The following is a 24186-nucleotide window of genomic DNA, read 5'->3' as shown; positions in this document are numbered from 1 at the left end:
TACCAAAAAAAAAAAAAAAAAAAAAAAATGCTCCTTATTTATAAAAGGTTTCTCTCTGCCTAAAATACAAGTCATCATTTCAGTGTGACATCTAAATTGACAAATCTAAGCCAGTATGTATAAAATGGTCAAGAGACTCAAACATCACTAAATGTATTAATACCTGCTTTCCAACAAACACTTGTATTCCTTAAAAGTACATTTCCTAAAATATAAAGTGCAAGAAAGAGAAAGACAGTTTACCAACAATCATTTTAGGAGTACCTTGTTCTTATATGCTGGGTGTTATAAATAAGGTATTATTCTTTCAGCACTAGGTTTAGAGTCTAGTAGTGTAGACAGTCATGTAAATTAAGAACAGAAGTATAAAACAGGTAAAGAGTAGTACTGAAAAGTGCTAAAATTCAACAACTGTGAAGGACTGAACAAATACTTATCTCTTTCCAATACCTTATTGTTGAATCTAACAGTAAGCAAAGAAGAGCCAAGGTTACTCTACCAGGGGTCCCCAACCCCCCAGCCGCAGACAGGTTCTGGTCTGTGGCCTGTTAGGAACCAGGCTGCACAGCAGGAGGTGAGCTGCCACCCCGCATCGCTCCCCATCGCTCGCATTACCATCTGATCCATCCCCAAGCCCCTCGCCCCCGTCTGTGGAAAAACTGTCTTCCAAGAAACCAGTCCCTGGTGCCAAAAAGGCTGGGGACCACTGCTCTAAGCAATCTTAAAAAAATAAACTTATACTTACAACCTGAACTTTGCAAACATACTAGTCTCAGATAGTTGTAAAAGAACTAGCAGATTTTTAAAAAACTGTGAATTTAAATGTTACTCATAGAAAACAAATAAAATAAATAAAATTATTTATTTACTTTTTGTACTTTGTATTTTTTACTTTTTGTAGTTCAGGACAAAATAAAATTGTCCTGAAGTGCATTATTAGGCAATATTTCTAAATATTATACTCAGTTGATTCATATTATAATAAATGAAAAAGCATGAATACTAAAGCAGATACAGAAAAAACTGAGTAGAACGTACAGAACTTTCATAATAAACAAGCACTCATACATGAGGATTATTGAAAACTATGGAACCTTCATTCAAATATTTAAGTCTCATCTCCTGTGTTGAACATTTGCTATTCTGTCTGCCCAGAAGAGGTTCTTCCTTCTTTTAGGGAGTTGATATTCCTCTCCCACTTAACCCAGAGATTTCAAAGGGAAACAGTGCCCTGTTCCTGGCTAGGGAAGCTAAGGGAGAAAGTCCTTTGCTCTGGATTTTTATAACTGGAGCTGGAGGGCAGAGCATCCTTTCTCCTCTGGTTGATGAATTGGAAGAATGTGAGGCAGAACAGCCTACAGCCACATGGGAATGCCTTTCTGTGGTGGGAGAAAATGGAATCAACTGGCAGAGAAAAGGGCAGGGGAATGCGGAGGAAGGACATTGAACAAGAGAGCAGACACAGAAAGAGAACAAGACAGACGCAGAGCAACAAAGCAAAAAAACAAAAACATATCATGCAGGACAGAGATGGAAAAAGCACAGCATATGCAACAAAGATGACCTGTGACAGAACGTGTCACAGAGAGAGAGGGAGGAAGAGCAATCAAGCAACAAGGAGTCAAAGGACTAGAGAGACAAGCAATCAGGGGCAGACACACTTGCAAGCATCCAGGTTCCTTGAGGCCAGAGCTGCCTCTGCTTTCACTGGGGGTCAATAACTTATCTGTTTTGGCTTTAGTTAATTCAAGTTAAGGCTCTGATAACTGCAACTGAAAGAGTTCTGATTTGTTATGTAAGACCAGGTTCTATACTTCTTTTGGAGTTCTGCACAGCTTTAAGTAAGACGTTTAATCAATAGTTAATGAACTAGATTAAACACCCAACTTGAAATCTTTAAGATTAGATAAACTGGCTCTTAAGGATCTTATAGGGGCAATCCTATCTTATGACCAGCATGCTCTCCTGAGTTACATTTTGGTTATGAAACTTTAGGGTTTAAGCGTAGTGCATTTCTGAATAATATACCTTTGGAACTAAAAACTTGTTAAAAAGTTACAATCTCTTTTCAAAGATAAGTAGTTTTAATTTAAATGTGTAGATACTAAAATGACTTTTCCAAAACCCAAATTATCTACAAACACTGATTTTAATCTAAGAAATGAGTGTTAAAAAACACTGAAGCAATATTTTTTACACAAGTTAATTTTTCAGAATATAGATGCTCAACTCTGGAATAACAGCCTTTTTCTCTTTTATCAAATTTTAAGGACAATCTACCTTAAATCTGAGTTTTTAAACTACCCTGTCCTCATCTCAATCTCAGGTTTTCATCCCCTGACCAAGACTATTTCAATCTAGTCTCATTCTTATCTTTTAGATTATGTCTGATGAAAAGATGGATAACTCACAACATAAAAAAAGGAAAGGGCTTCCCTAGTGGCGCAGTGGTTGAGAGTCCGCCTGACACAGGTTCGTGCCCCGGTATGGGAAGATCCCACATGCCGTGGAGCGGCTGGGCCTGTGAGCCATGGCCACTGAGCCTGCGAGTCCGGAGCCTGTGCTCCGCAATAGGAGAGGCCACAACAGTGAGAGGCCCGTGTACTGCAAAAAAAAAAAAGGCAAGATGCAAAGGGGGGTGGGGGTGGGATGAATTGGGAGACTGGGATTGACACATATACACTATTGATACTATGTATAAAATAGATAACTATGAGAACCTACTGTATAGCACAGGGAACTCTAATCAGTGCTCTGTGGTGACCTAAATGGGAAGGAAATCCAAAAAAGAGGGGATATATGTATATGTATAGCTGATTCACTTTGCTGTACAGTAGAAACTAGCACAACATTGTAAAGCAACTACACTGCAATAAAAATTTTTTTTAAAAAGACAAGATGCAATTCAGTTATGTGGATAATAGGGAGGCTTACTATCATCTGCATGAAAAGTAAAGATATTTTAAGAAAATAACTCTTTAGGTAGAATGAAAATCATGGGTAGTGACTGGGAGATGACTATTAAAAGAACTCTTTTAGGAACTTTCCAAGGCCATCTGCAAAGGAAAGAATATAATCTCTTCTTACCATTGTCCTCTTTTACCTGTCCTTTTTAAAAGTAGGATAAAAGAAAAAGGATGAATAAAATTAGTTAAGAGAACATACTCAACTGCTAAAATGTTAAGAGTCTACAAAAGGGATAAGGTGGTAAAATAAGAATGAAGAATAAAAATACGGGGACTTCCCTAGTGGCGCAGTGGCTAAGAATCTGCCTGCCAATGCAGGGGACACGGGTTCGAGCTCTGGACCGGGAAGATCCCATATGCTGCGGAAAAACTAAGCCTGTGAGCCACAACTACTGAGCCTGCGCTCTAGAGCCCGCAAGCCATAACTACTGAGACCACTTACCACAACTACTGAAGCCCGCACACCTAGAGCCTGTGCTCTGCAACAAGAGACGCCACCACAATGAGAAGCCTGCACACCGCAACGAAGAGTAGTCCCCGCTCACTGAAACTAGAGAAAGCCCGCGCACAGCAATGAAGACCCAATGCAGCCTAAAATCAATAAATTTAAAATATGTACAGCTTTAAAAAAAAAAAAATATGAAAGAGTCTCAGTCGGAGGAAGATGGCAGAAGAGTAAGACGCGGAGATCACCTTCCTCCCCACAGATACACTAGAAATACATCTACACGTGGAACAACTCCTACAAAACACCTACTGAACGCTGGCAGAAGACCTCAGACCTCCCAAAAGGCAAGAAACTCCCCACGTACCTGGGTAGGGCAAAAGAAAAAAGAATAAACAGAGACAAAGGAATAGGGACGGGGCCTGCACCACTGGGAGGCAGCTGTGAAGGAGGAAAGGTTTCCACACACTAGGAAGCCCCTTCGCGGGTGGAGACTGCGGGTGGCGGAGGGGGGAAGCTTCGAAGCCGCGGAGGAGAGCAGAGCAACAGGGATGTGGAGGACAAAGCGGAGAGATTCCCGCACAGAGGATCGGTGCCGACCGGCACTCACCAGCCCGAGAGGCTTGTCTGCTCACCCGCCGGGGCAGGCGGAGCTGGAGCTGAGGCTCAGGCTCCGGTTGGAGCGATGGGAGAGGACTGGGGTTGGCGGCGTGAACACAGTCTGTAGGGGGTTAGTGCACCACGGCAAGACGGGAGGGAGTCCGGGAAAAGTCTGGACCTGCCTAAGAGGCAAGAGACTTTTTCTTCCCTCTTTGTTTCCTGGTGCTCGAGGAGAGGGGATTAAGAGCGCTGCTTAAAGGAGCTCCAGAGATGGGTGTGAGGCGCGGCTAACAGCGCGGACCCCAGAGAGGGGCAGGAGATGCTAAGGTTGCTGCTGCAGCCACCAAGAAGCCTGTGTGCGAGCACAGGTCACTATCCACACCTCCATTCCGGGGAGCCTGTGCAGCCCGCGACTGCCAGGGTCCCGGGATCCAGGGACAACTTCCCTGGAAGAACGCACGGCGCGCCTCAGGCTGCTGCAACGTCATGCCGGCCTCTGCCGCTGCAGGCTTGCCCCGCATCCGTAACCCTCCCTCCCCCCGGCCTCAGTGAGCCAGAGACCCCAAGTCACCTGCTCCTTTAACCCCGTCTTGTCTGAGCGAAGAACAGACACCCTCCGGCAACCTCCACGCACAGGCGGGGCCAAATCCAAAGCTGAGCCCCGGGAGCTGTGCGAACAAAAAAAAGAAACGGAAATGTCTGCCAGCAGCCTCAGAAGCAGCGGATTAAATCTCCACAATCAACCTGATGTGTACCCTGCATCTATGGGTGGAATACATGAATAGACAACGAATCATCCCAAATTGAGGAGGTGGACTTTGAGAGCAAGATTTATTACTTTTTATCCTTTTCCTCTTTTTGCAAGTGTGTATGTGTATGCTTCTGTGTGAGATTTTGTCTGTATAGCTTTGCTTTCACCATTTGTCCTAGAGTTCTATCCGTCCGTGTTTTTTTTCTTTTTAAAACAACTTTTTTCTTAATAATTATTTTTTATTTTAATTATTTTATTTTATCTTACTTTATTCTCCTTCCTTCCTTTCTTTCTTTCTACCTTTCTTTCTTTCCTTCTTTCTACATTTCCTTCTTTCTTTCTACTTTTTCTCCCTTTTATTCTGAGCCGTGCGGATGAAAGGCTCTTGGTGCTGCAGCCAGGTGTCAGACCTGTGCCTCTGAGGTAGGAGAACCGAGTTCAGGACATTGGACTACCAGAGACTTCCCGGCTCCACGTAATGTCAAATGGCGAAAGCTCTCCCAGAGTACTCCATCTGAATGCGAAGACCCAGCTCCACTCAACCACCAGCAAGCTACGGTGCTGGACATCCTATGCCAAACAACTAGCAAGACAGGAACACAACCCCACCTATTAGCAGAGACGCTGCCTAAAGTCATGATAAGTCCACAGACACCCCAAAACACACCACCAGACGTGGACCTGCCCACCAGAAAAACAAGATCTAGCCTCAACCATCAGAACACAGGCACTAGTCCCCTCCACCAGGAAGCCTACACAACCCACTGAACCAACTTTAGCCACTGGGGACAGACACCAAAAACAACGGGAACTACGAACCTGCAGCCTGCAAAAAGGAGACCCCAAACACAGTAAGATAAGCAAAATGAGAAGACAGAAAAACACATGGCAGATGAAGGAGCAAGATAAAAACCCACCAGACCTAACAAATAAAGAGGAAATAGGCAGTCTACCTGAAAAACAATTCAGAATAATGACAGTAAAGATGACCCAAAATCTTGGAAATAGAGAAAATGCAAGAAACGTTTAACAAGGACCTAGAAGAACTAAAGATGAAACAAGCAACGATGAACAACACAATAAATGAAATTAAAAATACTCTAGATGGGATCAATAGCAGAATAACTGAGGCAGAAGAACGGATAAGTGACCTGGAAGATAAAAGAGTGGAAATAACTACTGCAGAGCAGAATAAAGAAAAAAGAATGAAAAGAACTGAGGACAGTCTCAGAGACATCTGGGACAACATTAAACACACCAACGTTCGAATTATAGGGGTTCCAGAAGAAAAAGAAAAAAAGAAAGGGACTGAGAAAATATTTGAAGAGATTATAGTAGAAAACTTCCCTAATATGGGAAAGGAAATAGCTAATCAAGTCCAGGAAGCACAGAGAGTCCAATACAGGATAAATGCAAGGAGAAACACGCCAACACACATATTACTCACACTGTCAAAAGTTAAATACAAAGAAAACATATTAAAAGCAGCAAGGGAAAAACAACAAATAACACACAAGGGAAGCCCCATAAGGTTAACAGCCGATCTTTCAGCAGAAACTCTGCAAGCCAGAAGGGACTGGCAGGACATATTTAAAGTGATGAAGGAGAAAAACCTACAACCAAGATTACTCTACCCAGCAAGGATCTCATTCAGATTTGATGGAGAAATTAAAACCTTTACAGACAAGCAAAAGCTGAGAGTTCAGCACCATAAAACCAGCTTTACAACAAATGCTAAAGGAACTTCTCTAGGCAAGACACACAAGAGAAGGAAAAGACCTACAGTAACAAACCCAAAACAATTAAGAAAATGGGAATAGGAACATACATATCGATAATTACCGTAAATGTAAATGGATTAAATGCTCCCACCAAAAGACACAAACTGGCTGAGTGGATACAAAAACAAGACCCATATATATGCTGTCTACAAGAGACCCACTTCAGACCTAGAGACACATACAGACTGAAAGTAAGGGGATGGAAAAAGATATTCCATGCAAATGGAAACCAAAAGAAAGCTGGAGTAGCAATTCTCATATCAAACAAAATAGACTTTAAAATAAAGACTATTAGAAGAGACAAAGAAGGCCACTACATAATGATCAAAGGATCGATCCAAGAAAAAGATATAACAATTGGGAATATTTATGCACCCAGCATAGGAGCACCTCAATACATAAAGCACATACTAACAGCCATAAAAGGGGAAATCGACAGTAAGAGATACAGAGTAGTGGGCTTTAACACCCCACTTTCACCAACGGACAGATTGTCCAAAATGAAAAGAAATAAGGAAACACAAGCTTTAAATGATACATTAAACAAGATGGACTTAACTGACATTTATAGGACATGCCATCCAAAAACAACAGAATACACGTTTTTCTCAAGTTCTCATGGAACATCACAAATCAAGCCTTGGTAAATTTAAGAAAATTGAAATTGTATCAAGTATCTTTTCCGACCACAACGCTATGACACTAGATATCAATTACAGGAAAAGATCTGTAAAAAATACAAACACATGGAGGCTGAACAATACACTACTTAATAACAAGGTGATCACTGAAGAAATCAAAGAGGAACTCAAAAAATACCTAGAAACAAATGACAATGGAGACATGACGACCCAAAACGTATGGGACGCAGCAAAAGCAGTTCTAAGAGCGAAGTTAAGAGCAATACAGTCCTACCTTAAGAAACAGTAAACATCTCGAATAAACAACCTAACCTTGCACCTAAAGCAATTAGAGAAAGAAGAACAAAAAAACCCCAAAGACAGCAGAAGGAAAGAAATAATAAAGATCAGATCAGACATAAATGAAAAAGAAATGAAGGAAACGATACCAAAGATCAATAAAACTAAAAGCTGGTTCTTTGAGAAGATAAACAAAATTGATAAACCATTAGCCAGACTCATCAAGAAAAAAAGGGAGAGGACTCAAATCAATAGAATTAGAAATGAAAAGCGAGAAGTAACAACTGACACTGCAGAAATACAAAAGATCATGAGAGATTACTACAAGGAATTCTATGCCAATAAAATGGACAACCTGGAAGAAATGGACAAATTCTTAGAAATGCACAACCTGCCAAGACTGAATCAGGAAGAAATAGAAAATATGAACAGACCAATCACAGGCACTGAAATTGAAACTGTGATTAAAAATCTTCCAACAAACAAAAGCCCAGGACCAGATGGCTTCACAGGCCAATTCTATCAAACATTTAGAGAAGAGCTAACACCTATACTTATCAAGCTCTTCCAAAATATAGCAGAGGGAGGAACACTCCAAAACTCATTCTACAAGGCCACCATCACCCTGATACCAAAACCAGACAAGGATGTCACAAAGAAAACTACAGGCCAGTATCACTGATGAACACAGATGCAAAAATTCTCAACAAAGTACTAGCAAACAGAATCCAACAGCACATTAAAAGGATCATACACCATGAAAAGTGGGGTTTATCCCATGAACGCAAGGATTCTTCAATATACGCAAATCAATCAACGTGATACACCGTATTAACAAACTGAAGGAGAAAAACCATATGATCATCTCAACAGAAGCAGAGAAAGCTTTTGACAAAATTCAACACCCATTTATGATAAAAACCCTCCTGAAAGTAGGCATAGAGTGAACTTTCATCAACATAATAAAGGCCATATATGACAAACCTACAGCCAACATCATTCTCAATGGTGAAAAACTGAAAGCATTTCCACTAAGATCAGGAACAAGACAAGGTTGCCCACTCTCACCACTCTTATTCAACATAGTTTTGGAAGTTTTAGCCACAGCAATCAGAGAAGAAAAGGAAATAAAAGGAATCCAAATCGGAAAAGAAGAAGTAAAGCTGTCACTGTTTGCAGATGACATGATACTATACATAGAGAATCCTAAAGATGCTACCAGAAAACTACTAGAGCTAATCAATGAATTTGGTAAAGTAGCAGGATACAAAATTAATGCACAGAAATCTCTGGCATTCCTATATACTAATGATGAAAAATCTGAAAGTGAAATCAAGAAAACACTCCCATTTACCATTGCAACAAAAAGAATAAAATATCTAGGAATAAACCTACCTAAGGAGACAAAAGACCTGTATGCAGAAAATTATAAGACACTGATGAAAGAAATTAAAGATGATACAAATAGATGGAGAGATATACCATGTTCTTGGATTGGAAGAATCAACATTGTGAAAATGACTCTACTACCCAAAGCAATCTACAGATTCAATGCAATCCCTATCAAACTACCACTGGCATTTTTCACAGAACTAGAACAAAAAATTTCACAATTTGTATGGAAACACAAAAGACCCCGAATAGCCAAAGCAATCTTGAGAACGAAAAACAGAGCTGGAGGACTCAGGCTCCCTAACTTCAGACTACACTACAAAGCTACAGTAATCAAGACAGTATGGTACTGGCACAAAAACAGAAAGATAGATCAATGGAATAGGATAGAAAGCCCAGAGATAAACCCATGCACATATGGTCACCTTATCTTTGATAAAGGTGGCAGGAATATACAGTGGAGAAAGGACAGCCTCTTCAATAAGTGGTGCTGGGAAAATTGGACAGGTACATGTAAAAGTATGAGATTAGATCACTCCCTAACACCATACACAAAAATAAGCTCAAAATGTATTAAAGACCTAAATATAAGGCCAGAAACTATCAAACTCTTAGAGGAAAACATAGGCAGAACTCTCTATGACATAAATCACAGCAAGATCCTTTTTGACCCACCTCCTAGAGAAATGGAAATAAAAACAAAAATAAACAAATGGGACCTAATGAAACTTCAAAGCTTTTGCACAGCAAAGGAAACCATAAACACGACCAAATGACAACCCTCAGAATGGGAGAAAATATTTGCAAATGAAGCAACTGACTAAGGATTAACCTCCAAAATTTACAAGCAGCTCATGCAGCTCAATAACAAAGCAAACAACCCAATCCAAAAATGGGTAGAAGACCTAAACAGATATTTCTCCAAAGATGATATACAGACTACCAACAAACACATGAAGGAATGCTCAACATCATTAATTATTAGAGAAATGCAAATCAAAACTACAATGAGATATCATCCCACACCGGTCAGAATGGCCATCATCAAAAAATCTAGAAATAATAAATGCTTGAGAGGGTGTGCAGAAAAGGGAACCCTCTTGCACTGCTGGTGGGAATGTGAATTGGTACAGCCACTATGGAGAACAGTATGGAGGTTCCTCAAAAACTACAAACAGAACTACCATATGACCCAGCAATCCCACTACTGGGCATATACCCTGAGAAAACCATAATTCAAAAAGAGCCATGTACCAAACTGTTCATTACAGCTCTATTTACAATAGCCAGGAGATGGAAACAACCTAACTGTCCATCATCAGATGAATGAATAAAGAAGATGTGGCACATATATACAATGGAATATTATTCAGCCATAAAAAGAAACGAAATTGAGTTTTTTGGAGTGAGGTGGATGGACCTAGAGTCTGTCATACAGAGTGAAGTAAGTCAGAAAGAGAAAGACAAATACCATATGCTAACACATATATATGGAATCTAAGGAAAAAAAATGTCATGAAGAACCTAGGGGTAAGACGGGAATAAAGACACAGGCCTACTAGAGAACAGACTTGAGGATATGGGGAGGAGGAAGGGTAAGCTGTGACAAAGTGAGAGTGCCGTGGACATATATACACTACCAAACGTAAAAGAGATAGCTAGTGGGAAGCAGCCGCATAGCACAGGGAGATCAGCTCGGTGCTTTGTGACCACCTGGATGGGTGGCAAAGGGACGGTGGGAGGGAGGGAGATGCAAGAGGGAGGAGATATGGGAACCTATGTATATGTATAACTGATTCACTTTGTTATAAATCAGAAACTAACACACCATTGTAAAGCAATTATACTCCAATAAAGATGTAAAAAATATATATATGAAAGAGTGGCCAGAAACATGCTAAAAAATTACAAAGGATTTTTTAATTTTTAAAAAAGTATACAAAATGTGCTGCATAGGGCTTCCCTGGTGGCGCAGTGGTTGAGACTCCGCCTGCCGATGCAGGGGACACGGGTTCGTGCCCCGGTCCGGGAAAATCCCACATGCCGCGGAGCGTCTGGGCCCGTGAGCCATGGCTGCTGAGCCTGCGCGTCCGGAGCCTGTGCTCCGCAACGGGAGAGGCCACAACAGTGAGAGGCCCGCGTACCGAAAAAAAAATAAAAAATAAAAAAAATAAAAAAAATAAAAATGTGCTGCATAGAGTCCAAGGCTTCCCTGGTGGCGCAGTGGTTAAGAATCCACCTGCCAATGCAGGGCACACAGCTTCCAGCCCTGGTCCAGGAAGATCCCACATGTCGCGGAGCAACTAAGCCCATGCTTCACAACTACTGAGCCTGTGCTCTAGAGCCCGAGAGCCACAACTACTGAGCCCATGTGCCACACCTACTGAAGCCCACGCACCTAGAGCCTGTGCTCCGCCGCAAGAGAAGCCACCACAGTGGGGAACCCTGCACTGTGACGAAGAGTAGCCCCCACTTGCTGCAACTAGAGAAAGCTTGCAAGCAGCAACAAAGACGCAACGCAGCCATAAATAAATAAATAAATAAAATAAAATTAAAAAAATATACATAAATCCTTGACTAAACAAAGGCAAGCCAGGTCTTTAAGGTAAAGGTAGATATGAGGACCACCAGGACTGGTAGTCACTATATTATGCTGCTGAGGATGCAGTTCCTAGGAAAAACGCTTCTTTAATAACTAGATAAGATTTTTTTTAAATGTAGTATTCACAATATCCAGCATACAATATAAAATTACTAGACAGATGAAGAACATGGAAATGTGACCCAATCAATATAAAGAGATGCAGGAATCATGAAATTAGGAGACATGAATTTTTGACATTTATTATAAGCAAATTCAAGGATTCAAAAGAAAGTACAAACATAATTAAGGGTAAAATGGGAAATACCAATAAAGAAATGTAAACTGCAAGAAGAGTAAACTTGAAGAAGGGCAATAAAAACTACCCAAACTGAAGGAAAGAGGAAAAAAGCCAAAAAGAAAATTGAACAGAGCCTCAGAGACTCACATAATATCAAATTTGTTAGAAAAATGTAGGTCAAAAGATATGCCACATTCATTAAGGTAGGGTTCGAAAAAGATCGGAGCCCTGGCCTTTCAACTATTTTAACCCAGCAGTTGAAATACAGCAGACCCTCAGAAATATTATGATAAATGGATTAAGCCCAGAAAAAAACAAAAGTATGTTGGTGAAAGGGCTAACAAGTATTAAACTTCTTGCATTTTTCTTGTTCCCACAGTATGAATGTGTCTGTGTGTATATGTGTAAATATAATTTGGTGAGGCAGACAGTCTGAGGTGATTTTCTGTTGACTTGGCCTTCTCCAAATAAACCACCAGCGGATTTCCTTTTCCTGTTTGCATCTACATAAACATGAAGGTATGATGAGGGGAACTACAGGTTAGAATAAGAAGTTATACAAGCTTATAGAAGCCACATTCTCAAATTCAGAGCAAATATTAAGCCAGAATCTTAGACTTTCAGTGCTTATCTTTTCTGAATTCCCATTTTTAATATTTCATTCAATCTTTTTCATGGATCACTTAGTCCTTATGTTTCCTCTCTTTCTAGTCAGGGCAAGAACCATGTGAAATTAATCCTTCACAATAATGCTGTCCAGGCTGGCCCATTCCATTATCTCTACAACAGGGCAGGTGGTCAAAGTAATGCCTCCCTTGCTCTGGATCATCAATTAGTTAGTAGTGATCCTCTGCATTTTCCCTGGAAATATTGATTTCTACTTTCAAATGTAATTCAACTAAAAAAAGTTCTAGATTGCTTTCTAAGTGCCAACACTGTGCTTAACTCAGCGTGAGATAACAAAAGGAAGAAATAAACTCTGCACACTACAAATTTACCATGATGATGAAAAAGATCAAGTTTAAAAGTAACCACACTAAAAAGCAGAGTGAAAAAAAGTGATAAGAGCCACAGAAAAACTGCAACATGTGAGAGGCAATACGAAAATGTCATCCAGGTGGAGCTGCAGGAAGAACAGCATTACCAAAACAGGGCTAGGAAAAGACAAACACGTTCAGGGAATAGCATTTGTATTTGTCATGGACCAGAATCTAGAATGTGTTAAGTGGGAAACAGTGGAATATAAAACCAGATTTGCAGACTATGGTTAGAAATGAAAGGCTTGGAATTTGAATATAAATTTGAAATGAAGAGTATAAATTAGATAATGGTGAAGCACTGAAGATTTTTAAAGAGAAGGAAAGTCTTTCTTCTTGTAATGAAAGCAGAAGTTTAAAAAATGGAAATAGGCAAAGATAACTGAGACTTTGACTAGGAGACATGATATTCTTAACAGAAATATTAAAGCCAAGTGGAAGAAAACATGTAGCAGGGCAAAAAAGCTAGTTGAAGTATCAAAAGAACATGCAGGTGGAAACATGGCACCAGAGTTTTAGAGAGATTGGCAGATTAGAGCTCTGAGTTAAGGAATTATGCTGCCATGAGGTGGGATTTTTAGGATCACATTTACTTCCTATATAGAAACCAAGAAAGATAGGTGGGGGATGAATGGGTACCTCAGGTTATTTAAAAATAAGTTAATGACAAGACAACTGCTTTAGGTTCAATAATTAACATTTTACATTTTACAATCCTCCAGCTCTTGGAAAAGGAATCCAGAAAGCAACCCTCCTTATTTCTCTTGAGTATTCTTTGAAGATACATAAAATACTCTATCCAAGAACATTCTAACATTTTAATGCGCAATCTTAGCTAAATTTTAAGCTAATCTGATTAGAAACATATTCATACTGAAACAATTACTTGCATTTTTTCTAACCTGTGATAAATGCTTTATTTTGAACTTTCTTTGAGATCCAAGAGCTTTTACTTTTAAACCAGAACACATGAAAGCTCTCAAGAAGGAAATACATAGGAGCATAGTCATACATTTGGCCATATAAAATGGTACTATAAACGATATTCCTGTTACAAACTCCTGTTAGTATGTCTCTCTTCTCTTTTCCCTCCAATCCTCCAAATTAAAAATACATTTCACCCTTGAAAACCATTGGTGTTAGTGACACCAACCCCCTTCCCCCCCAGAGCTGAAAATCCACATATAACTTTACAGTCAGCCCTCTGTACGTGCGGTTCTGTACGTGTAGTACTGTATAGTATGTATTTATTGGGGAAAAAAATCCACGTATAAGTGGACCTGTGCAGTTCAAACCTATTTTGTTCAAGGGTTAAATGTACTCGCATATTTTGTAAGGCTCTGCTTATACTGTTATAGGCCATGACTGGGTTAGGTATTCACTTTTAAAACCTCTCAAATGTTGAAATTTGGATAACCAGGAAAACTACTTCAAATGTTGCTGGTCAAGGTATATACACTGGCAATGTACATCTGTAACTAAAAGGTGCCTTGAAGATTGTTTGGTCCTGTCCAAAATGTCCATGAGCATATTTGGTCCATGCCAAATGGTCTGGGACAAGATCAAATACCAAGGACCTTTTGGTGTGGACCAAACGTCTGTTAACCAAAGAGTGTATTCACAGCTTTCACAAGTACTAAAAGGAGGCCTGAGGTTAAGGGAGAGACTGAAGGTCCAGTATTGATATTTAACTCTAAGCTCTTTTCTTCTCTTTTATTCCTGAGGACCCAATTGGATACACACACATTATTTAGTTGGTATTATTTACCTTATCCATAGTTTTTGTTTTTTTAATTTTTTAAATTGTAGGTCTAGAAATTCTATATGATAGGAGATATTATTATTCTGTTCATATTCCTTTTACCCTCTAGTAATAATTTCTTTAATCCTTTCCCACAATTTTATTCAACTTTTATTTTTAACTATACACTCTATTTACGTCCTCTTTAAAATTTTTTAAATGTAGAAATAATAATGTCCATTGAGAAAAACATAAGACAAGCTGAAGGAACATAATAAAAACTACCCACAATCCTACCATCATCAGAAAAACTGTTACTATTTGGTAACACGTCTTGAATTCATATATACATTCCATGTATACAGTATAAGACAAATACGTATGTATTTATTTACTTTAAGATTCTGATTTCTTTTCCTTCTGTTTTTATCTTTGTATATTTGTTTTGTTTTAACCTTTACTCTGTTTATATCCTTTGGCTAGTGTCCTAGGCTTAACCAAAGTCTGAGTTTGGGGACTTTTACCTTCTTCGGCTGCACTTAAAAGAGCTTATCTTACATTTTTGCATATTTGACTTTAGTATTATAATAGTTTCCTTCTTGAAATTTCTGAATTTCTGTTTTGGTTCTTGAATTTCGTTGTTTTTGCTCATCTGTTTACTCTCCCCTAAATTCATTAAAACTTATTTTATCTTGTTGGTTAGTTGACGCATTTCACAGCATCATCTTTTAACTACATGTTTTCATGTATGTGACCTTCTGGCAAACATAAAACCAAAAGGGCAGAAAACAGATTGGTGGCTACCAGCAGCTGGGGATAAGAAGAAGGAACTGACTAAAAAGGAGCATACAAAGCCCTTTTTGAGGTGACAGAAATATTCTATGTCTTCATGTAAGCTATGTTAAAAAGGGTAAATTTTATTATTTGTAAATTACATCTCAGCATCAAACATATACATACAAACACACAAACACAATGACATAGGAAGCAGAACTGATATGACTTAACAGTGAATTATCATGATCAGGGGAGGAGGGCCAATGGTAACCTTCAGGTTTCTGGGGGTATGAAAAGGTATCTTGTTTATTGTGTAATGAAGGGACTTTTCTGATGTGCAGGAAAGCTGGCAAGGATACCTGTCCACATGTTATGCTATGTTAAAATGAATCTCTTAAAAGGTAGAATGAACTGTGGAAAGTGTTACTGAGGAAGGAAAACATACAAAAGGTTGGCGCAGGGCAGCCACATACATGGTCATGATCCTACAGGAGAAGACCTCCAACCATACCAGCAGGTAGGCTCGAGCCCCAGCTTCAGGTGGGTCGTCCAGTAGGTGAACATCCTGTGGATGCTAATATAAGCGCAATTCTTCAGAAGCTCCTCCAGGATCTTGCCAAAGAATCAGGACCCCACTGTGTACTGCCCATCTATTAGTTCAGTGTAAAGTACGGCCTTTCCAAGTGACCTTGAACCTCAATCCCTGCACTATCCTCTTGTCTCTTTTCTCACAACTATCGGGGGCTCTGCTCCTTGCTCCAAAAAGGTGATCACATCTGGCTTAGAGATGGATATACTAGTGAGTTCAGGTACCTATAGTTCATCAACATTACATCTCTGCTTTACTGTCTCTCTTTGAAAGGTCCAGACATTCCCACTTATCTTGAGAAAAATCTAAAGCCACATCCCTGAACTTCATTAATCCAGGGTCAATCTTCCTTAGTGTTCTTCCCTAGGAAAAACACAGAGTCCAGAGAAGCACAGCTGTACTTTGACTTTTAGGTATGCAACAACTCTAACTGAATCCACAAGATACTTCTTTTGCGGAGGGGTAGAATGCATGAAGCCCAACAACTCCATGAACACAGTAAGTGGCCCCAGAACCACTGCACTGTTTTTAACTTTACTTTTTAAAAACTCCCTGTTCTATCTACTATAAAATGGTGAAGAAGGAGAATTCCTTGTTCTACTATAAAATGCCAAACAGGGGGATTTAGATGGCATGTCCACAGCAACAATCTTTGTAGAAAAAAGACTCACATAAACCAAAAATGGAGGCTTTTTTCCATTTTGCATCTGCCTGCAAACTTCCCTTAACAGAGGAACGCTGATTTTCATAAAACAGCTAAATCCGTGCAACTCAACAGAACCACAGTCTAAACGGTTTTCCTCAGACAACAATGATTCTATTTCAACAAATCAGTACTCTATGGTAGCCACTAGCCACATGTGGTACTCAAAAAATGTGTCTTGTCTGAATTGAGGTGTGCTGTAAGTTAATATTAAACTTTGCCTTTTGAAGACTTAGTATGAAAAAATAACTCATTCATAATTTTGAAACACTGATTACATGTTGAAATAATATTTGAATATACTGTGCTAAATAAAATATATTATTAAAATTAATTTTACCTGTTTCCTTTTAATTTTTAAATGTGGCCACTGGAAAATTTAAGTCTTTACAATACAAAGGCAAGTCTAATCTTCATGACTTTACTTATAGACGACTTAACTAATCAACTACTGAATATAATAAAAATTGCCTTTTTATAAATTTCAGTTGTTTAAAGAACCATTTTCTAATGCAAGCAAATATTATATATTAATATAGATTCACTTGGATAAAAGAAATTAAAAAGAACACTATATTCATGCACTGCTGGACCATATTTAATCACTCTCAAAAGATAGATCACCTCTTTCATTAGGCTTGTAAATCTGACACAGTAAACAAAGCATATTTTCTCAAAGACCTTATGTCAGAATTTCACACCCTAGTTAAAAGATACATGACCACCTAAGGCACAAGCACAAGGTATTCGGCAAAATTTAAAAAGCCATATGCACAGCAAACAAACTCCTAACGTATTACCTGATAGATATCTGATAAACTGCTGCTCCCAGAGTCACTGGCAATGCTACAACCAGACTGACTAGAAGACACATGAGTCACCTGTGGATGAGGGTTGTCTGCAATGTGCATCTTGGTAAGATCAGCTGGAAGCTGAAAAAGAAAAATAATTTAAGATAATCTAAATATCAAGCATTACCTTTAAAGAGTTCTTGACACACTGTAACTTCTGCAACAACATTTTGTTTTATGGACATTTCTATGCAACTTAATTTCTAATCTAAATTCTCCATTCTTGGGAAAAATCTTAGAAAGTGATAAGAACCAAATCAGCATTCTGACTGTTAGGCAAGCCTACAGTGGAAGCCCACTTAGCAGCTTTCAAAAGACATTACCATGAGTAATGGTATTTCAGAGGAAAAAACTGGCCTTTCCTCAAATAAAAATATCAGCTGTTGCTACCATAAAAGGTAGGAATGCTCGCTCGCTCCCTCCCTCCCTCCCTCCCTCTCTCTCTCTTACACATAACACACACACACCTCACTAACACAAAATGGTTGCTAATTCCAGAACAAAACAGGAAAATCTTGGATTAAAGTACAGCATCTGGCACCAAGACTTAAGAAAAGTAACAGATGACTGCATTCAATATTCCAAAAATTTAGTAAGCCTCTTTTCATTTAATATTGTATTAGCTTATAGTTGGCCCCTAAAAAATTTGTTAGTAATCATAATTATTTAATGAATGTCTATGCTAGGTATAGGAATACAAGAGATGCAGAAGGAAATGATTCCACCACCTCATCTTTAATATGGTCAGTGATACAAGTTGTACAATATAATTCGCACCACAAAACTTTTAAAAATTTTACAAAATAAATGCTACAGGAGTTGAGACAAGATAGAAACCACTGTGCTCCAGAGCGGAGAGAGAAAATTTTACAAAGGCAATATGATGATGTATTTTCCAAATAATTTCTCTGCAACTAGCTATTCAGGACTACTGAGAGAAATCTATTTACTTTTTAGAGCAGGGTTTCACATTATTATAGGAAAATGTTATAGAAACACATGCATTAACAGTGGAAACTAAATATACTCTAAAGGAGAAAACGACCAAGCCTGAATTATATCAAGAGGAAGTAAGTCATGGTAATTAGAAAAATTTACATGAAAAAAACTACATAACAAACTTCCCCTGCTGGGATACATAATTCAGATGAATCCTGTAACTCAGATATACAGAAAAACAGTAACACACGCAATCTGATCCTTGAAGGTGCTTTTCTCTTAAGAGTATTTTCTGATTCCTAAAGAGGAGGCAAACAGGTTGAGAAGCACTTCTGATAGGCCCTGGTTAGAGAGACAAAAGTTATATTCGAAGGCCTAGCATGGAAGGCCATGCTTTGGATTTGGACCCTGGAAAGTACATTATACCCTAGTAAATAAGTGTGATCCAAAAGTAAACTGATGCTCATTTTAGAATCATCTCAATCCCTGATTTTGGATTAAAGTTATACAGGATTACTAATGCTTCCAGTCAGCTACTGAAAGCAAACACAAAACTTCACCAGAGAAAAAAAGACAAATCATCCTAGGCCTCAAAATACTAAAAACAAATTTCATACACAATATCCATTGCTCAAATAAAACCAGGCACATTAGGAGACAAGATGGCATTCATGAAAACTAAGGGAAATAATAAACTCTAGAAACCAGTGAAGAAAAACTTCCAAAAAATGGAGTTATCAGATACAGATTCTAAAATAACTGTATTTAATATATACCAGTGGTTGGAAAACATTTTCCTCAGAGGACCAAAGAGTATACACTTTAGGCTTTTGCAAGCCACATACAATCTCTGTGGTATTACTTTTTTTTTCTTTGAAAATTTTTTTAAACCACCTTTTAAAAAAGTAAAAATCATTCTTAGCTCACAGGTCATACAGCTCACAGGCCATATGTGGTCCAGTTTATCGATCATGACATACACGCAGAAAGACAACACTAAGAATTTTAGCAAAAAAACAAGGTAGAAAGCCCAGAGATAAAGTCATGCTCATATGGTCACCTCATCTTGGACAAAGGAGGCAAGAATATACAATGGAGAAAAGACAGCTTCTTCAATAAGTGGTGCTGGGAAAACTGGACAGCTACATGTAAAAGAATGAAATTAGAACACTCCCTAACACCATACACAAAAATCAACTCAAAATGGATTAAAGACCTAAATGTAAGGCTAGACACTATACAACTCTTAGAGGAAAAAGCATAGGAAGAACACTCTCTGACATAAATAACAGCAAGATCTTTTTTGACCTACCTCCTACAGAAATGGAAATAAAACCAAAATAAACAAATGGGACCTAATGAAACGTAAAACCTTTTGCACAGCAAAGGAAACCATAAACAAGATGAAAAGACAACCCTCAAAATCAGAGAAAATATTGGCAAGCAAAACAACTGACAAAGGGTTAATCTCCAAAATATACAAGCAGCTCATGCAGCTCAATATAAAAAAAACAAACAACCCAATCCAAAAATGGGCAGAAGATCTAAGTAGACATTTCTCCAAAGAAGATACACAGATTGCCAACAAACACATGAAAGAATGCTCAACATCACTAATCATTAGAGAAATGTAAATCAAAACTACAATGAGGTATCACCTCACACCAGTCAGAATAGCTATCATCAAAAAAATCTTCAAACAATAAATGCTGCAGAGGGTGTGGAGAAATGGGAACCCTCTTGCACTGCTGGTGGGAATGTAAATTGATACAGTCACTATGGAGAACAGTATGGAGGGTTCCCTAAAAAACTAAAAATAGAACTACCTTATGACCCAGCAATCCCACTATTGGGCATATACCCTGAGAAAACTATAATTCAAACAGTCATGTACCACAATGTTCACTGTAGCACTATTTACAATAGCCAGGACATGGAAGCAACCTAAGTGTCCATCAACAGACAGATGGATAAAGAAGATGTGGCACATATATACAATGGAATACTACTCAGCTATAAAAAGAAACAAAATTGAGTTATTTGTAGTGAGGTGGATGGACCTAGAGTCTGTCATACAGAGTGAAGTAAGTCAGAAAAAGAAAAACAAATACTGTATGCTAACACATATATATGGAATTAAAAAAAAAAAGAAAATGGTTCTGAAGAACCTAGGGGCAGGACAGGAATAAAGATGCAGACGTAGAGAATGGACTTGAGGACATGGGGAGGGGGAAGGGTATGCTGGGACGAAGTGAGAGAGTGGCATGGACATATATACACTACCAACTGTAAAACAGCTAGCTAGTGGGAAGCAGCTGCATAGCACAGGGAGATCAGCTAGGTGCTTTTTGACCACCTAGAGGGGTGGGATAGGGAGGGTGGGAGGGAGATGCAACAGGGAGGAGATATGGGGATATATGTATATGTATAGTTGATTCACTTTTGTTATAAAGCAGAAACTAACACACCATTGTAAAGCAGTTATACTCCAATAAAGGTATTAAAAATAAATAAAAATTTTTAAAAATAGAAAGTCAACAGATGGATTCAGTAACAAATTTGACAGAGCTAAGAAAAAACAGAAAAATAAACATTGGTCTGAAAAAATATATAGAATGAAGCATGGAGAGTAAAAAGAATGAAGCTAGGAGAGAAGGGCCAAGAGCCAAAGGATATACAGTGAGAAGGTAACATCTGAATAACCAGAGTCATAGAAATAGAAGAGTACTTAAGGCATAGAAATGACGGCTAAGCATTTTTCAAAGTTAACAAAGGTACAAAGTCACAGACCAAGTAGCTTTAAGAATTACAGGCAAGATAAATAAAAGCCAACCCATACCTATGCACACCAGGGTAGAAGTGTTGGGGAAAGAAACAAAGAGAAAAGTCTTAAGAGCAGTCTGGAAAAAAAGAGATTGCTTTGACAAGAGCAAAATTAAACTGATGGCTGACTTCTCAACTTGGAAGCCAGAAGACAATGGAGTGTTATCTCTAAGAGCTAGAATTCTACACCCAGTAAAAACAGTCCTCAAAATGGGCAAAACAGTCATTTTCAGAGAAACAAAAATGAAGAGAAATACTCCCACGGCAGATCTGCAGTGAAGAAAACCCACTGGGAGACAGAAAATGATGCCAAATGAAAGCTTCTAGATGAAGGAAAACCAATGAAAATCGGAAATGTGTGAGTAAATCAACATGAATATTGACTATATAAAATAGTAACACAAACCATAAGAAAGCTTATGTAGTTATATTAATGTCAGATGAAGTAGACTTTGAGGCAAAAGCATTAATAGACGCAAAAGGGGACATTTCATAATGATAAAAAGTTCAACACTAAATAGATTTGCACCTAGTTACACAGCCTCAAACTGTATTAGGTAAAAAAATGACAACAATAAAAGAAGAACTAGATGAATCTATAATTACGCCATGAAACTTTTACCACCCATCTCTCAGGGACAGAATAAGCAAATAAAAAATAGTAGATACAGAAGATATGAACATAATTAACAAAACTGACCTGAAGTGTATATATCAACACACAGAATACCGCAACCATCAACTATAGAATACATTTTTGGGCTTCTCTGGTGGCACAGTGGTCGAGAATCCGCCTGCCAATGCAGGGGACATGGGTTCAATCCCTCATCCGGGAAGATCCCACATGCCGTGGAGCAACTAAGTCCGTGCATCACAACTACTGAGCCTGTGCTCTAGAGCCCATGAGCCACAACTACCGAGACTGTGTGCCGCAACTACTGAAGCCTGCGCACCTAGAGCCTGTGCTCCACAACGAGAGAAGCCACCGCAATGAGGAGCCCATACACCTCAATAGAGTAACCCCCGCTCAGCAAAACTAGAGAAAGCCCGGCAACGAAGACGCGCAGCAACGAAGACCCAACACAGCCAAAAATAAATAAATAAAATAAATAAATTTATTTTAAGAAAACTATAGAATACATTATTTTAGAGTATATACATAAACATTTATAAACACTGACAGTAAGGCAGGCCTCGACAAAATTCAAAAGGTTAAAATTACACAGAGAATATCCTATGATTACAGTGCAAATAAGGTAGAAATAAGTAATAAAAAGATAACTAGAAAACTATTATGTATTTGGGAAATTATAAAACAAACCTGTAAATAGCCCACAGGTCAATGATGTCACATTGGAAATTAGAAAATATTTAAACAGAATAAAAATTAAAATGCTATATATCAAAACCTGTGGAATAAGCTAAAGCCATGCTTAGAGGCCATTTTATAGCTCTATTATGAGTACTAAAAAAGGAAGCAGAAAATCAAAGAGCTACCAATAACTGGTTTCAATAATACAGAAGATAGAGGAGTATGTTCCAGCTTAAAGATTTTCCTCTTACTTAGTGTCTACTGTTTAGATACAAAGAAAAAAATCTCATCTAGTAATGAAGTAGACAGAAAGGCAAAGACTGAATATAATTTTAAAATGACAAATGTCTGGTTGGGGTGTTGGGATGCAGAAGATATTTTATATTCCAAGATTCCTACTGAGGTAAGACCAAGGAAAAGGAGGTCAACCATAAAAGTAACACAGTGAACCAAAGCCACAAGAGCATATCTATAAACTGGTTTGGTAATGATACTTACAACATACTGAGTAATCATCATCCTTACTAGACCCTAAATGGCAAGCATTATTATTATCATCCCTACCTTACTGATGAGGAACTGAGGCAATTAGACTAAGCAACTTGCCCTAGATCTCACACTCACGTAAGCAGTGGAGTTGAAATTCAAACCCAGGTTCACCTGATTTCAGTACTCTGCTATACTCTACTTTATGCCAGGAACTCTGCTAGAAAAGATGAAAACAGATGGGTCCTACCAGCAAGGAGCTCAGTCTAATAGTGGAGAGAACACAGAGTTATAAGCATATAGATCTACTTTCTAAGTCATGAAGAAAACTTAGATCTTCATATAGGAATCCTCTCAACCTAGCCATCTGATGGGAATAATGATGATGATGATTGAAACTAATAACTGAGTGCTCACTATATTTACCAAATAGGTATACTACAGCAAATATATCCTTCCACATGCTTTTTCTATAGACTATCTAATTTGAGTAAGGGCTACTGCAAATTCAAGAATAGTGAGTAAAATAAGAATGATAAATGTAATGAAGGCTGTAGTAGGACTAATGCTTATTAGGGCTAGGGTTGCTCCTCCAATTAAATGAATTAATAAGTAGATGTTATTATTTTACCCGATTTACATATTAGGAAACCAACACCCAGAGAAGTTATAAAGGTTGCCCGTGGTCACATAGCTAGGAAGCAGGGGTATTGAAATCTGAAACCTAGGCTGCCTGACTATAAATCTGTTGTTCTTTCCTACGAAGTTGTTTCCTGATATTAAGTTGGGAGTTCATAACACCTGGTACTTACTATTTTCTTTAAAACAAAGAAAACATAAAGGAAAAGGTTTTCTTCCAATAGGAATTCCTGATTTCTTAAAACTTCTCCATGTCTTTCAGCTCATCTGCCCTTTTTCCTTTCCTGACCCCAGCCAGGATTTAATAGCTGACTTTTCATCAGCAACCTCAATTCACTTACCCCATCATCTTCCAGCCTACCAGGTCTGGCAAAATTTCCTCTTTTCCAAACCCATTTCCTATACCTGAACTTCTGAGCTCTGTTGGAGTTCACCTATCCATGAAGACTAGTGTCAAAGTTTTATTTGGAGGCTGGGAAGGCTAATGGCTTAAATACAGACACAGATTATGAAAGTACATAGTTTTTTGAAGACTATGTATACATGTAAAGG

At 38.5% G+C, this 24186-nt stretch overlaps 1 protein-coding gene across 6 annotated transcripts in view; it reads right to left on the bottom strand.

The window, feature by feature from the left end:
* Nucleotides 1–24186, bottom strand: part of RAPGEF6 (Rap guanine nucleotide exchange factor 6) — a 222020-nt gene that overhangs the window by 84210 nt on the left and 113624 nt on the right. For all 6 annotated transcript variants that reach the window (XM_007461756.1, XM_007461757.1, XM_007461758.1 and 3 more), the window contains exon 7: nucleotides 17385–17516. In XM_007461756.1, the coding sequence (XP_007461818.1) occupies nucleotides 17385–17516 (132 nt within the window). The remainder of the gene's footprint in view (nucleotides 1–17384; nucleotides 17517–24186) is intronic.

This window comes from Lipotes vexillifer, unplaced genomic scaffold (genome assembly GCF_000442215.2).
Source record: "Lipotes vexillifer unplaced genomic scaffold, Lipotes_vexillifer_v1.1 scaffold724, whole genome shotgun sequence".
Classification (NCBI taxonomy): Eukaryota; Metazoa; Chordata; class Mammalia; order Artiodactyla; family Lipotidae; genus Lipotes; species Lipotes vexillifer.
The sequence above is the reverse complement of the archived record's forward strand: the minus strand, read 5'-3'. Positions and strand labels throughout refer to the sequence as shown.